Raw genomic sequence first — 16,339 nt, 5'->3', positions numbered from 1 at the left:
GTGTTGTGTTTTTTTTTTTTTTTTTTACTTCAGTGATCTCATTTCCCGTTAACCTCATGCTGTGCTCTTGCTGATCCACATAACCTGCATGCCACTGTCCTCAGTGCTCCGGAGGTGTGTGGTTCAGCAGTACATGGTTTTGTGCAGGTTTGTATGGATGTGGCAGCAGCAGGCTGGGGGCGTGTCGCACAGTGAGACGGCTCTCCTTATTGGTGGGCAGCTATCCTGGTTACAAATCAACACAATGCGCTGGGCACATGAGGAAACACAATTCATTTTAAAGCTAATGGCTAACCAAGTACGATTTTACAGGGACAGTAAGTATTTTTCTGTTATTTATTTGAACTGGAATAAATGTTGTACAAGAATATTAGGTCAAAAGCCAGTTTTTGTGTCATTTCATGTTTAACTAGTTACATGCTAACTCGTTAGCCTTTCAGTTTGTTGATAGCGTCAATGCTATCATAACTGATGCTGCTGGGCTGCTTGTTAACGTCGCTACTACCGCTAACCCCAGGATCTCGTTCGTGCGATAAACAGTTAACCCGTAATGATACTGGAAACTGGCAGAAACTCTTAGCTATAACGTTAACATTGTCAGCAATGGCTATCGTGTTAGCAATGAATGCTATCCAAATTAAGATACAGTACGTCATCTCCCTGCAGGAGTACTCAGGTCAACGGTATGTTAAGCTGTTTAAAATTAGTTTTGACGAAAACATAATTGAAAGAAGATGGGTAACGTTTGGCTCAGAAATAGCAGATAGTATGTTTTTGTTCCGCTGAATCGCCGAGCGGGTGGGGCGACATTTTAAACGTACTGCATTCGAGGTAATTTGGGTTTCATGTCACAGGTAACCTTGGGGTCCTCATCTGTGTCCCCCCTGCCGTGTTCATCAAACGCAACACAGATTTCAATTATATCTTCGAAGAATGATCGGTTCTCTCCAAAATATGGGATAGGGTTATGTGACCAGCATCATCCGGCCACACAATGCATAACGAGGTAAGCAAACATCGCTTCATGCAATGGCTCATCTGCTCTGCCAGTAGTATCAGGATCACATCATCTGTCATTTTACTTGACATGAGACACTAACAAGAAGCTCTCTTTAAATTTCAGGGCATCAATCGCAAACATGAAGACCATATTTTACAGCATTGTCTCTGCCGTCACTCTGTTTCTCTATTCTTTGTCACTAACAAGTATTCTCTATTCTTCCTTCAAATTTCTTTGCTTCTCCTCTGCTCCTGACACTGACAGATGCTGTAGCCTAGTTGACCTGTAGACACTAAGTAAGAGCTTTGTGATTTCTTTGCTCTTCTTGCATGACGATTTATTTCATTTAAAATGGAATGGCATGAGCTGTAGCAAACCATGTTATGCAACCAATGATGCCCCTTCAGAGACACACACACATGTATTTTATCACTGGCTGAGGGTAAAGATCAAAATTTTTAAGACTGAAGCAGGCAGACAGCTGACGTTTTAGTGAGGATGCTTTAATTTTAGTTAAGTCTAACCATGTCTGAACAAAGGCTGGCTGTTTTTAACGTATTTTTTTTAATACAGTCTTTTGTGAATCGTGAATCGCTTGTAAACACTAATATTCAGTTGTTAATTATTCTCTAGGTACATGGCATTTTAAGTGATAGTTCACATCCTAGAATTGTGACAGGTATTGTCAGTGCTAGTTTCGTTGAAAGGGCTGCACTTCATGTATTATGCAAGGGCACATTATTCCAAGATGTAGTAGCTCTTGTTCCGGTCACTTTGTAACTAATGTTATGCTCACACCTTATGAATGCAGGATAGGACCACGTTTTAAAGAAGAGCCTGAATTTGACAAGGCATGGACTAATGAAAGTGCTGGAATTGTTCCAAAGGCATCTTGGCCCATGCTGAGTCAGTGGTTTCCCTCAGTTAAGGATTATTTTTCAGCAGTGTCTTTCTGTGATCACTATTTCGCAACTTTATCTTAAAATTGAAAGTCTGTGTGAAACACATTAGACTGTGCTCATAAAGGGATACAACTGCACTCCAGCAATATTTAGATATGTAGTGGTGTTTTTAATTGTTGATCAGTTCTTATTAAGGGGTTGAAACACTGCACGTGCTGAATTGATGCTTCACTCAACATTAGTGATGCAAGTTGTTTCTATAAATTTTGTGATGTACCGAATAAAGTGCATGTTGACTGTAGTTTGTGAATGTGAATACCTTTGCAACAATGAGGGATATTGTGACAGTCTGTTTTCCAACAAAAAGCTGATACAGGTTTTCTGACTCTGCTTCGTATGTGTGTGTGTGTGTGTGTGCGTGTGTGTGTGTGTGTGTGTGTGTGTGTGTGTGTGTGTGTGTGTGTGTGTGTGTGTGTGTGTGTGTGTGTGTGTGTGTGTGTGTGTGTATTCATGCTCATGTTCTCGAAGGAGAGCAAGACGTGCCAAGGAGCGAAGCTTGCCTCTGCTGTAGATGACACTCTGGATGAATATTTAATCGCCCTCCAGCACAAAAACAGGTGAACTGTGAGCTAAGGCTGTTGGGGAGAGACAGATAAGATTTCACAGCACAGATATACAAGTCCTCCATGACTTTCAATGCTGCCTAATAGGGGCACTGATTGGTTCTTTGCTTTGAGACACAAGAAATTAGTGTTTGAAATGTGGCAAAGTAAATGTTAGAATAGCTTGAAAATTTGTGATGTTGTCTTTTGGGTCTTGAATCTCGATCTTAGCCATCTCAAACCTGAGATACACTGTTTGCCAGATTTATATTCACGATTTTAGAGGCAGTCACCAGTTTTCTTTGCTCTTCAGGATCCTTAAGCGCCTTAAAGTCAAAGACCCCAGGGAGATTGAGTTGGAACGGCTTGAGCAAGGTTTTTCCATTTATCTTAACGGAGCCAATGCTGAAGCCAGTAGGAAGCAGCCCAGGGCCTCCAGCCACAAGTCTGTCACCTCCCCACCTGCTTGGAGGCCTGCTCATACAGCAGGTAGGTTGTTGCCGCACCAAAATAAACCTACAGGCACTCAAAACTAAAAATTCTTATGTAAGACCTCATCAATTTTTACAACTCTGTTGTGCAGGGGGAATTTTGAGAGTTCAGTCATTTTTACACTGCAATCAAAGGTAGTGCCTCATACTCTATTCGTATTGCTTCTGTCATCCCCAGACCATATGGAAACCAGCAAATACTCACCACTCCTCAGCTTGTAGTTCGCATGGCATGATCCCATGCCGAGTCCCAGTGAATAAATGATAGTGACAGTTTTAGCTGGCAGCCAGTTTTTCGTTCCTCCTCTATGTGCTGTGGACCATCTGCGTATGTGACTGTGTGTTCCTTCTCCTCTGAGGCAGTAGTCTGCTGCGCGCTGCTCATGTTAGTTTCTGTGCTGTGACTCATCGGCAGATGTCTGTAGAAGTGCTCACCAGTTAACTGAAGATACCCGTAATCTGGAGCAGACCCACAGGACGAGGAGCCACACTGCCCCAGGAAAGGTCCAGAGGAAAGAATGGGTGCAGGTAGAGGCCTCTAATTTCTTATTTTTAAACCTTGATTGTTTAAATATTTTACAATGAAAGTACACATATAAGATAGTACACATATTAATTTTTTCCTGTTCTGTCATCTATGCAGAATGCCGTCAAAATACGAACAGAGGAAGGACCAAGTTTGCAGATATCTCCAGAAAAGTGCTACTCTGAGGATTTTGAGCCCTATGAAAGTGTAGACATGGAGGTAGAGTGAAGACATAACAGTGCCTTTTAAGCCTGTGTGTGTGGGTGTTTTTTTTTTTTTTTTTTTTTTTTTTTTTAGGGGAGGGGCTATGTGTCAGATGCAGCTGTCTGTACTACTTAGCATCTCTCCATCTCTGCCATTTCCCCTTTATCCAATCACTGTGTTTTGTGCAGAGCTCCAGTCCGCGCTGTCCTCGCAGTCCATGCTCCCCGAGGGATACATGCAAGGTGTCGCGCTCCTTCAGCTCCAGGCCTGAGAGCCAAGCAAGCCAGGAGCACAGTGAGAAGGTGCTTCTCAACCTCGAGGAAGTGAAGGTGAGCGGATAAAGAAATGTGCGCACTGTTTTATTTCATCTTGTCAAGGTGGCATGAGAAAGTGAATCGTCTAAATTTGTTTCTCCTGGGTGTAAATTTATGGCGGTTTTTCAGTGGTTGATACACAAATCCAACGAATGCTTAAACTGTCAACATGCACATGCGTGCGTTTGCTCCTGTGGGTGCTTACACTGATGACTGTGTGCATGGATGCATACATAAATGCTGACCTTTTGTAAACTAGGTTCTGCGTCGGAGCCTCGAAGTTAGCATGCGGCGGAGCAACCGCGGCTCCGCGGGGGAGGAGTCAGACGAAGAGTGGGTAGAGGAGCAGATTGAGAGGGAGGAGAGCACTGAGAGTCTGGACGAACTGGGGCTGCCTCTTTCATCCTCCAAGTCCTCCTCTAACCCTCGACCCAGCAGCTCCCACAGCCATTTTGACTCAGCAAACCTCATTGTCCTGGACTTTGGACCTTCACCAAAAGGTAGGCTTCGGCATCCACTTTCATATCTAAATTTGTTATTGATTTTAAGATTGAGTCTTAATTGTCCTAAGTATTTCCATCTCCTCCTTATCTGCTTCATCAGCACTGACCGGTACACAAGGAGAATGAGCAAGTAGATTAGTCTTTACTGAACGGTACAACTCCTAAGTTTGGCAACATGTGGTATTCAGAAACAGTGTTTGTCTGTTTGTACTCACATTATTTTCCCAGTCTGAAAATTTTCCTCAGCACCTCACTAAGACACAAATTGTCCACTTTATCCATTGTTCTAGGTCGTAAGATTGAACGTTCTCTGTCTGCAAAAAGGAAAGAAAACATTGACACCTTTATACCCACCAAGCCTATGTTGGTTAAGAGCAAGACATTAGATAGGCCACCTTCAGAAGAGAGCTGGGATAGTCAAAGTAAGTTGTTTAACATTTTTAAGAATATGGTTTTAAATAAGGCTAAATGTTCACATTTTAAAAGTATGACCTGAGAATCAAGATTTACAAGCTCTAGAATTCAAAGGCTGCTGATTTACCATTTTGGAATAAATCTCTTGATAAAAGCCCTTTGAAAAATGTGTCTAAAAAGGTTGGATAGATGAATGGTTGTTGCTGGGGAAAAAAAAAAAAAAAAACGTGCTTCTTGCTTAAGGGCCAAGAAGTCGAGTGGAAAGGCCCCTGTCAGCAGCCAGAAAGGCTTCTTTTGAGGAGCGAGACCCAGAGGAGATGGCGTGCAGGGTGCGCCAGGCCATCCAGAGAGAAAATGACCCCGTGCAGAGTCCTGAGCTCTTCAGTCGCAGCATGGTCTGCCTACCCCACACTGCACTTCTCACATCTTTACTCAGTTTAGGCCATTACCTATAACAAACATTTTATTTTTCTATACTATTAACAGTTGCTTTTATGGTGATCTAGATAATAAGAGATGGTATATTATTATGGCCTGATTTTCCTTTTTTTCATTGTGTCCACCCATAACTCTACACATGCACTGTATGTGCTCTTGATTTTAATACAGCAAGAGTGCTCTGGATTTAGCTTACATGTAGACCCTGTCCCTAAAGCCTATTTAGCTCTGACTCTTCTATTCTGCTTCCTCTTCACCCAGGGCAGGGCACACCAGATAATAAATGGCTTAGTGCACCACAACTCCCACGACAAGAATGAGAGCAGTGTCTCTTTGGCCATGCAGAGAATCACTCTTATGGGCCCCAGGTATGTTGACAGAATATGACACTGAAACACACAGGTACTGTATATACATTCTGTCTTCTGACAGGTAGAAGGACGCCTGATACTGTGGTGATAGTGTATGTCACGCATGTCATGCAGTGTCAGAACAAACATAATAGTGTTTTATAGATACTCATAGGAACAGATTTTTTTTTTTCCCCCTTTGATCTTGGAGAATTACATGTATTTATCAGTTTAGCAAACACAGTGGTCTCCCATCCATCACTACTAATATGAAGGTCAGGGACAACAGGCAAAGCAGCAGAGCTGAGGATGTCATCCTTCTGTTCAGGCAACAACAGAAACTGCTGACAGCCTTGGAGAAGCTTGAAACTGGACCCAGCTACAACATTCCTCAGGGTGTCAAAACAGACTATAGCAAGCAGCCGGTGAGTCAGTAACACCGTCTCACAGTTCAGAATGAATAATCCCGATACTGCTGGGTGTGAAACAGACCAAATTGTACAAAAACACTAATGAATCATTTGTGTTGTCATTGCAGAGAAGGCAGTCCTCTGCAGAGGTCACCCCTGCATTGTATGTTACCATGGAGATCCTGTCAAACTGGGGGAACGCTTTGCAGGTCGGGCTGACTGAGTTGCAGTTCTTCTGCCTCAGAAACAAGAAGGTGTATGTGTCGCCTCACGACCTAGACATCAGGAACGCTGACTACCCCGGGAATCTGGGGGCGCTTGTCAATGGAAAGGTGAAGGTGAGTCTCTGTTGCCTCGGTGTCCTGTTTGAATGATTTCTGCTCGTATGTAGGCACAAATTGAATCTGTATTTAAAATTACACCAACTAAACTCAGACCTTTGGATATCCTCAGCCTTGTCTAGCACATTGTCCTCTGTGAGACCTTCCTATTGTCCTGCATTCTTACATATTTGCACTCAACAAAATTTTGTTGTGTGGTTTACTTAAAATTGTGTTATGTAGATTTTACATTTTTAGATATTATTGATAGTTTAACATATATTTAGTGTTTTGTTTTTTTTAAACTTTGATATAATTATAATTTGAAAATTAGTTGATTATGATTTGCATAAATGTTTTGGTTTTTTTTTAGATTTATTGTCATCTTTATCACATTCTCATTACATTTTTCATTGGATAAAATTAAAAATACAGCAGAAATTTTGACTTGTCATAGCAGGAAAAGGAAAAGTGTTATTAATAACATTAACATTAATAACATTATGGCTTTGTTTCATTTTATCGTCCCAGTAGGCCATGACAATAAACAAGTATGCACAATAACAGGGCTTTTAAGCTGAAACACCCTAAGGGGATGCAGTCATCATAAACGTTATTAATTGCACCTGTGCTTGTGCACCTGTCTGTTGTGTAAAAGGGGTATTCTGTCTATTCTCCTGGGTTGACAGACCACCAAAGAGCGTCACATGTGGACGTGTCCATTCCACCCTCCGATCCAGCTCTATTTCATCATCAGGAACACGGAGCACTCCCCAGACTTTGGAATATCCCGCATCAAAATCTGGAACTACAACAGAAGCATCAATGTACGTGCTTTTTATTTTTGTTTATGTGTCGTTACAGTGTATACAAAGTTTAACTGTTAGATAGCATTTGTTCAACACAAGCGCAATCATTTCTGTGACTGTAGGAAGTACATAAATCCTTTGTGCTTGTGTGTTTTCACTATAATACAGGGTAACTGTATTGGCATGTTTACGTCAGGGATGTGGTTCTCTTTAAGGAGTGGCTGGCTGAGCTGCCAGTCAGTCTGTCCAAATGTGGAACAGCAAGAGATTAGCCCCAGAGGATTAGTGTTAGGGGAAACGTGGGCTTCTGCCTCTCAACCTCACGGCTGTTCATAGAGGGGTACAAAGACCCCATCATATCTCTTTCTATGTTACTACATCTGTCTAGAATTACTTGATGTCTTGAACCTGGAAGGTAAGGAGCTGTTGGTGGCAAATAGGATCCAGTCTGACCTCGCTTTATAGTGGTTTAGTGTCTAAGGGATCAGGCAGATTTGAGTTGGGCTTTAGCCATTTCTTCATGGCAGCCATGACTTGGTATCTGCGAGCGTGCTAATTACTGCTAGCTTGGAGAGCTCTTACTCTGCATGTAGGAGCTAGATAAATGAATCAATAGTTTGTGTTTGTGTGTGTGTGTGTGTGTGTGTGTGTGTGTGTGTGTGTGTGTGTGTGTGTGTGTAAACATGTGAGGTAAACATATTGGTTTTAAAAGTCAAATTGTGTGCTAGCTGTTAAACATGGCTGTAAGTTTGAGGTGCAGTTAAATTAATGCTTGTTTCTTTTTCAGGAGCTTGACATTGGTGCGCGGCATATTAAGCTGTACCTCAACAGCACGTTGGTGTTTGAAGGTCAGCTGGATAAGGGCTGCGGCAACCAGGTCTTTGACTACAGCACCACGATTGATCTCCAGGATTTCCAGGTCTCAGACTCCTTGTTTTCCAGCCCTGTGTCTTCAGGACACAATCTGTGGGGTGTCAGCCCCCAACGCCATGAGGACAGAAATGGTGGTGAGGCCAGCAGCAGCCAGCGACACCACAGTTTGAATCTGCAGCCATCACAAGCGGTAGGCCAGGCTATGATAGACATGCAGGAGAAATCACGTACACTATTACCACCGATCACTCCTTCGTCAGTGGGGGTTTCATCCTCCACTCGCCGCTCCTCCACACAAAGAAACTCTATTGACCTGTCTGCCTCAGAGGAGCCCCTCTCTCTCAGACAGCAGGTGGCGCAGCCAGTACCCATTGAGCAGACTGTCACCACGCAGCCGTCCTCCTCACGGGTGGCCCCCCAGTGGCTGCAGCCCCTGAACAGAGGAGCTCCAGAGGGCTGTGAGACCAGCAGGGAGAGGCCCAGATGGCTGGTGCCTCAGCACTCGGGAGAGCCCAAATCACCATCGGCTTCATCTTCTTCAATGCTCCCGGAGCTTCCTTGTAACCCGGGTCGGGTGTGCAGAGGGATGGAGAGGACAGTGAACGGGGCTCAGTGGAAGGCTGACTCTCTGGACCTGAGCTGCGACCTGCTGGAGGAACTTGGGGAGCAAAAGCCAGACAGGCCCTTCAGCGGACGCAGGAGCTCATTCCGAAACACTGCAGTTACTACCCGGCAGACAGAGGAGCAGCACTTAAGAGCTACAGCACTGTCAAACACAGGTAGTCAATGCTACCACTTTCCATATGTAAATGTTGTAATACTGGAGAGGGCAACCTTTATATGTGTTTATTTAACCCTTGTAGTTTGTATTTCACCTAATAATATGAACCAATCAGGCTACTCACATGCTATCACACTTCTAAATTCAATATAATCTCTTAAAATGGTAATAAGATTATTATTAAACTATAGTAGTACTACTCAAATGAGGAATTAGAAGTCAGACTAATCAAACAGTGTATTTGGATTCTTCAACTGTATTACCATTAGATAAAGTTTTTCATTTTTGTAACTGTTTCTTTGACTTCAGTGGGGTGCTATCTGGGTTATGTGGTTTTATATGCCTCATTAGTAGGTTCCTGTATGAAATGCTGCCCCCTTAGTCACTTTTAGATCTTTTTTTTTGGGGGGGGGGGCATTCACCTCATAGAGCATGCATTTTTGGGGCGACGGTGCTGCATTATTTGTTGAAAAATGAAAGGAATACTACTCATAGAGATTAGTTTACAAGGGTCTCTACACTACAGTTTACTGAGCAGCCATTGGGTTATCTTGGCCTTTGTGATGTGTAATGATTGATAATTTTATCACCATGGACTTTTGAACCTCTAAGATCATACATTTTCTAATTGCAATTTTGAAGGAAGTTGGCATCTGTACTGATGTCTTCCTGATCTTACATAAGATTGTGGAAAGGGGTAGATTTCCGTATTTCAAAACTGTGTAATCCCATCTGTCCTTGTAATCCCTCAGTCTCCCTGACAAATCAATAAACTACCTTATTAAGGGGCTGTTTGCAGGTTTACATGGGCACTCACAGTTCCCAGGGTATATACCAGGGATATGTTGCGTAATCTCCTTTTGCCTGTGAACACACTTTAAAGCAAGTGAAATGGTTAACAGCCAGTTTAATTTAAAATGGGTTCTTTTGTGAAATTTAGGACTACTTAAGAGGAAGACATTTGCTGTATAGTTGCATAAAACATGTTGACATGTTTCTTGTATTCAGTTGTGTGATGATAAATGTTGAAGCAGTTCAGAGCCATCAGAAGTTTAAACTCCTTCTTTGGCTTATAAGTAATTAATAGCTAACGTTGTGTATTTTCTAGAGGAGCCACTGTCATTGGTGAACGCTAGCAGGTGCCAATTCTCATCTCGGGCCCAGCTGCACAGTCAGCAGGATGACACCCTCATGGAGTCCTGGGACTCCCTTATTAAGTTCAACCAATGCCAGCGTGGACGCATCTCCAACATGGGCTTAGAAGGTGACATCTTTGATGAGTTTCTTCAGCGCCAGGGCCGTGGTCCACCCACTGTCCCAGTCAACCCCTCCATAGCACCCAGGAGTCCCCTTTCCTCCTTGACCGCTCAGGGGGCTATGTGCGAAGGCCCTGATGATGATCCATCCATGGAGCGCGATGATGAGTTTGAAATCCCAGTGCTGCCACAGGGCCAAAGGCTGGTCATCAACATCCTCTCCACCTGGGGTGATCGCCACTATGTCGGCCTCAATGCCCTGGAGGTATTTAGCTCTAGCGGAGAGCCTCTTCGACCCGCTCACATCCGTGCTGATCCTCCAGACATCAACATTCTCCCTGCATATGGTAAAGATCCACGTGTTGTTACCAACTTGATCGATGGCGTTAATCGTACACAGGATGACATGCATCTTTGGCTTGCCCCGTTCACTCCTGGTCATAGCCACACCATCTTCCTGGACTTTGGAGCTCCTTACCAAGTGGCCATGATCCGTGTGTGGAACTACAACAAGTCACGCATCCACTCTTTCCGAGGGGTGAAAGAGGTGGAAATGCTCCTGGATGGCAGGTGCATCTTCAGGGGAGAGATTGCCAAGGCTTCAGGGACCCTGTCTGGAGGTATCTGAACAGAACAGCCTCACTGGTTTTTAATCCCCTTTTGTGTTTTGATTAACTTTTCCTTTTTTCTTACGCTGTCGTCTTTTCAGGGCTGGACCAGTTTGGGGACACTATTCTGTTCACCACTGATGATGACATCCTGGAGGCTATGTCTCGTTATGATGAGACCTTCCTTGGCGAAGGTGAGGGTCCCGAGAGCTTGGTGTATGAGGAGGAGCTGCAGAGACCACGCACCGCTGATGGCGAGGGAGAGGAAAGACCCTTCACACAGGCTGGTTTCCGAGAAGAAGACCTCACTGTAAGTACAGGCTTTCACAGAAGTCCCCACAGAGTGCTTTTTTTTATCAGCCTCATTCATGTTAAATGTCAAAGTCAAATACTTGTAAATTTAGGCACCTTATACCCAACTGTGATAGAGGGAGACCCAGAACATTTAAACCATCTATTCAACAAAACATGATATGAGATTTCATTGTGTAGGAACTAATAGGATTTAGTAATTCCACAATTCTGGGGAAGAATAGCTGACAGTGTAACAGGCATCAAGAGTAAATTAGCCGTTTCACTATCAAGACGACTGTGTAATACAATTAGGCTTTAAATGTGTCCACATGTTTTCTTAGTTGAAACTCCACCTCAATCCCACTGTGAGCCAGTCTGAGGAGAACTTGGAACATATTCCAGGGATGTTCACTGGAAAGTGTGAGTACATTAACAATATCCTGTCATCACATGTTCTGATCTCTTTTTACTTAGTTACTGTAAGTATCCAACGATAAATAGTATCTCCCTTCCTCCCAGGCCTTAGAATAGAGCTCTCGCTGACTTGGGGTGACTCCCACTACATGGGCCTGACTGGACTGGAGGTGGTGGGGAAAGATGGAGAGAGTTTACCTTTAGACCTCAGTATGATGGCTGCCTCACCCAGGGACCTCAACGACCTGCCTGAATACGGACATGACCTGCGCACACTTGATAAGTATGCCTCACACTGAATGTACTATATGCTCTCGAAAAAATTCTAATATCCCAATCACAATCCAGACTCTTGATTGTCTGTTTTCATTATCCAGGCTTATCGATGGCCACAACATTACAACTGATGACCAGCACATGTGGCTGATCCCTTTCTCCTATGGAGATCCCCACACCCTGAACACTACCTTCAACACGGCCCAGACCATCGCTGGACTCCGTATCTGGAACTACAACAAGTCTCCTGAGGACTCTTACAGAGGGGTGAGACACTTCTCTGTTGGACTCAAATAGTATTTGCTAAGAAGGTTCCGTTGTTACAAAAGGCCAAAGATTCCAGTAAATAATAATAATAATAATCCATATATATTAAACAATATATTACTGTACATGCTAAACTGTGAACAACAAAGTATGATAAATTACAGTACAGTGTCAGTTACCTCAGGTGGTACCAGAGATCAATTGATGTTTTTGGATTTATAAGTGTCAGACAGTTCAAAGCCAAAATAGAATTCACACATAAAGAACTGCTTCTCATGTGTACAGATTAACAGCACAAGCGTGCATACCTACTCAAAACATTGCACAGTTCACACTTAAAAAGTGATAATGCTACTTTATGATGCTGCAAGGCATGGAATAGTTATTACCTCAAGTTTTTAGATTTGACAAGAAAGGCTCCATGCAGAAGACTGTAGACAACACATAAAACAGACAAATCTCTCTGTATTTGGTTCAGGTGAAGGTGATCCATGTGTTCATGGACGGTGTTGCGATCTCCCCAGCGGAGGGATTCCTGATCAGAAAAGGGCCGGGCAACTGTCACTTTGACTTTGCACAGGAGATCCTCTTCATTGACTTCCTCCAGACGCCCACAGACAACAAGAGTGCTGCAGACTTCCATAAGTAGGAGCCAGAGTTTGCATTTGCTTGTACTCCTGTTTCAGGAGAAAGTTTGGAATTTAATTTCATAATTTATCATTTTGTTGTTTCTAATTCAGAGGAAGTTCTAAGAAACAAGAGCAGGCCAGCATGGACTATGAAGCTCCCATTATGCCTTGTGGCTGTATCCTTTCGTGCGCTTTAGCACAAGCTTATGGTTTGGACAGCTTTGACTTATTGCCTCTGCCTGCGTTGTCAGTTCATGAGTATTCCTTGGATATTTGCAAATTAACAGATCTATATCTCCTATAGGCACTGGTTGCTTTGATAAGAACATAGGCATGCGCATGTTAACTAACAGGTTTTTTTTTTTACATTGAAGAAAAACAACAGGCTGCAGGCTAGAGGAGGAAGATAAGGAATGGAAATGCATCCTGTCCTTTCAGTGAATATTAATATTGAGCCGAATACCAGACAAATCTGTAACAGTGGTGGAAAATACTGTGAATACTGTATATCCAGCCATGTTTAATGTTACTGTCACAGCTGACTAACAGGTTAATGGTGCTGTGGTTTTAACGCTGTTACTGTATGAGCCAGTCTAAACATAGCCTTTGTACCATCATGAATGAATGGAAACTAGAAGACCAGGTTTTATCTGTGCTATACAAGATGGCCCATGTTGTATATTCCTTGAACTTAACCTGTCAGTCATTTTTCAGCTGCAGCTGTTAACAACCTGGGGAGATCCATACTACATAGGTCTCAACGGCCTCGAATTTTACGACCAGAACCACGAGAAGATCAGTCTCAGTGACAACAGTATCCTTTCTTATGAGTTCACATCGACCTTCGTGCATCTATCACCACAAACTTTAACTCTCTCTCACCAGCTATAATATATCCATATTATCTATTACTTTGTATGTAGTGTGGTGGTTGCTCGCTTGAGAATTTGTGGTGTAAATCCATTGGCAATGAGTTAAGATGACTACACATTTTAAGGTCACAAATTATGAATATTCTCCATTTTATACACACTCAAAAGGAACTTCTGGGAATTGGCACTAATAGTTACACCTGTCCTTTCCAAATGAAAATGCTCCTCAGAAGCTACATTGTAATCTTGGTTTAGCAATAAATTACTACACAGTTTCCATCATAAATCTATGAGAGAAAAAGCTTTACTCCAAACAGGAGGAGAAACCTAAAGAAAAGAGACATTAAATGTTAAAAAACTTCAACTGCTACACAACCAGTCCTATTCTGATTAAATTCAGAGGGAGGGTGCATATGGTTAATGAATGGAATGGGTGGTACATTAATAACAGCTGCTGAAGGAGTATTAATAGGAATTAATAAATGTCTGTCCCTTGACATTATGTCCACCAGACATCGCTGCTTTCCCAGACAGTGTGAATATACTGGACAATGTGAGTGGTGATGTGAGGACTCCAGATAAATTGATAGATGGAGTCAACAGTACCCACGATGGAAGACATATGTGGTTAGCCCCGGTGCTCCCTGGACTGGTGAGGAAGTGTGAGAGATAATGAGTGACCATGCTGCAATCAGTTTACACACTCAGATCAAAGTTGGCAGCTGCGTGTATTGCGTGTTTCCATGTAGGTGAACCGTGTGTACGTCATCTTTGATCAGCCAGTGACGGTGTCCATGATCAAGTTGTGGAATTACTCTAAGACACCACAGAGAGGAGTGAAGGAGTTTGGGGTAAGCCTCTCTGTCTGCTGTGACCTGGGCGTTCAGTTTTTTTTTTTTTTACTCTGACTCCAGGCAGCAAAATCTGAATGTGTCTCTGTGTGTACAGCTGCTTGTGGACGACCTCCTGGTGTACAACGGCATCTTGGACAGTGTGAGCCACTCGGCACGAGGCATTCTGCCTACCTGTGATCCAGTGGTGCCCTACCACACCATCCTCTTCACAGACAATGCCTACGTTGCACACCGTGAGAGAAACACTGTTATCAGGTACCCGCACTTTCTAAGACGTAGATATACTGTATCATTGACTACTCGATTTCATAGCTGATTGGTTGTACATTTCATTTTACAAAAAATACAGATTGCTGGTCAGCTCTGCATCTTTTCCAGCATGTTGCCTTTTGGTAGTGTTCCACATTGTATACCTAAATTAAATAGTTTGCAAATTTAATGTAAAGTTCAATGCCAAATGGTCATAGACAGATGATGTATTACTTGTCATTTACTGTGTGTAATTGAAGAACATTTGTTGAGAAATTGGCAATCTGATACAGAGAAACTAATGGATTGGCAAAGAAGGTCACATTCACGCCCACTGTCCCAAATAGTGAGTTGTTTTAAACAGAGATGTGCTCTTCCTCACTTCAGCCCCCGTGGCAGCCGACATCACCAACAGTGAGTAACAGAGCCGCTGAAAGCCCAGTGTCAGCACCTCCCTGTGGTCAATCCCTGTATTGAAGATTCCTCCAGTGCCCCCAAATGTCCCCCAGCCATCCCACACCCTCCTTACCACACGCCTGACTTGTGATGCCTCAGTCCCTCCTCTCTCCCTTTCTCTCTCCTCTGTTACCTCTCTAGCTCCATCCTTGGTCTCAAGGCCTGGACCTGTTGGCTTCAAGCTTTGTTGACAGTCAGCCCTCCATTATGTGTTGTTCTCAGTTCCAGTTTCCCATGGGTGCAACAAATTTACTTAAATGCATCTGCTGTGTCTTTCTTTTCTTGTTGTGTTGCAGTAATTATGTGGAGGATCAGGATGTGAAGATGACCAATGAGAATCAGATAGTCCATCACAGCAAGAAGAAGCAGACAGCAGATCCGGGTGAGTTGGGGAAACAGCTGGACTTGGATTAGAGCTTTTTAGGTACATATACTCAATAGTTTGAAAATGTCAATGTAAAAGCCAGTTTGTTCTTCCTTAATACAGCTCTTCGACCAAAGACCTGCATGACTGAGGGTGGGAAACATGGAAAGAGGAGGTACTGACTGACAAATGAACATACTGACCCGGATTCAGTGTTTACACAAAGTGAGCAAAACTGAAGGGGGCGGTGTGTTTATGGCTGACTTTTTAAACCCACTTTCTGATGGATGACTTTTTAAAAAACCTCCCTTACTTTAAGACCCAAAAAGCCATGGTTTGACAGTGGCTCACATGGTCCACACTGAAGAGGACAGAGGCTGCACTGATAACAGTGGGTTTCCACACACACACACACACACAAACACACAGAGGATTCCACTTTATGGTTGGATTATCTCTCTTTTCCCTTGCTATGAAAACACACCCACTCATACCTGTTATCTTGAACGTGTACTGTGTCATTGCCCCAGTTGTCCCTCCCACAGTGCCAGGATAAACCTGTGAGGCTGTTTTTTATTATCAGCCATATTATTGTGCCTAGTACTAAACACTATATCTGTGGCTGCTACGTGTGACTCTTGTGCTGCATATTTAAATGCTGCTTGTGGTGTGTAAATACTAAAAAAAAAAAAACAGCTCAAAAAGGCCACACAAATACACTCACGTCATTTCTTAATGAATTTTATCCACTGATGAGCCTAAACAATCAGCTCTTTGCCTAATGGGTATGAGAACTGACTAACACTCCTGTAAGTGCACCAACCAATCGTAATGCTATGCAGACACTAACTTTTATCTGTTGG

At 43.1% G+C, this 16,339-nt stretch overlaps 1 protein-coding gene across 3 annotated transcripts; it reads left to right on the top strand.

The window, feature by feature from the left end:
* The first annotated feature begins 227 nt into the window (after positions 1-227).
* Positions 228-15,818, top strand: LOC120794201 (katanin-interacting protein). 3 transcript variants are annotated; one of them, XM_040135006.1, is made up of 28 exons: positions 228-317; positions 855-1,006; positions 2,431-2,519; positions 2,818-2,993; positions 3,411-3,523; positions 3,639-3,740; positions 3,914-4,054; positions 4,299-4,539; positions 4,833-4,964; positions 5,200-5,351; positions 5,656-5,762; positions 6,073-6,169; positions 6,283-6,492; positions 7,164-7,301; positions 8,071-8,935; positions 10,046-10,813; positions 10,903-11,111; positions 11,437-11,515; positions 11,615-11,792; positions 11,887-12,052; positions 12,531-12,697; positions 12,793-12,857; positions 13,385-13,495; positions 14,066-14,205; positions 14,303-14,404; positions 14,502-14,662; positions 15,409-15,494; positions 15,600-15,818. In XM_040135006.1, exons 2-28 carry the CDS (start codon positions 995-997, stop codon positions 15,656-15,658), a joined length of 4,866 nt encoding a protein of 1,621 aa, XP_039990940.1. In that variant the 5' UTR covers positions 228-317; positions 855-994; the 3' UTR covers positions 15,659-15,818. The 3 variants fall into 3 exon arrangements, with proteins under 3 accessions (XP_039990940.1, XP_039990941.1, XP_039990942.1); XM_040135007.1 differs by lacking the exon at positions 228-317 and adding an exon at positions 437-683; XM_040135008.1 differs by lacking the exons at positions 228-317; positions 855-1,006; positions 2,431-2,519; ... (3 more) ...; positions 3,914-4,054; positions 4,299-4,539 and adding an exon at positions 4,666-4,694.
* Positions 15,819-16,339: the final 521 nt, after the last annotated feature.

Source organism: Xiphias gladius, chromosome 9 (genome assembly GCF_016859285.1).
Source record: "Xiphias gladius isolate SHS-SW01 ecotype Sanya breed wild chromosome 9, ASM1685928v1, whole genome shotgun sequence".
NCBI lineage: Eukaryota > Metazoa > Chordata > Actinopteri > Istiophoriformes > Xiphiidae > Xiphias > Xiphias gladius.
Note: the sequence above shows the minus strand (reverse complement) of the source record. Positions and strands in the feature narration are given on the sequence as shown.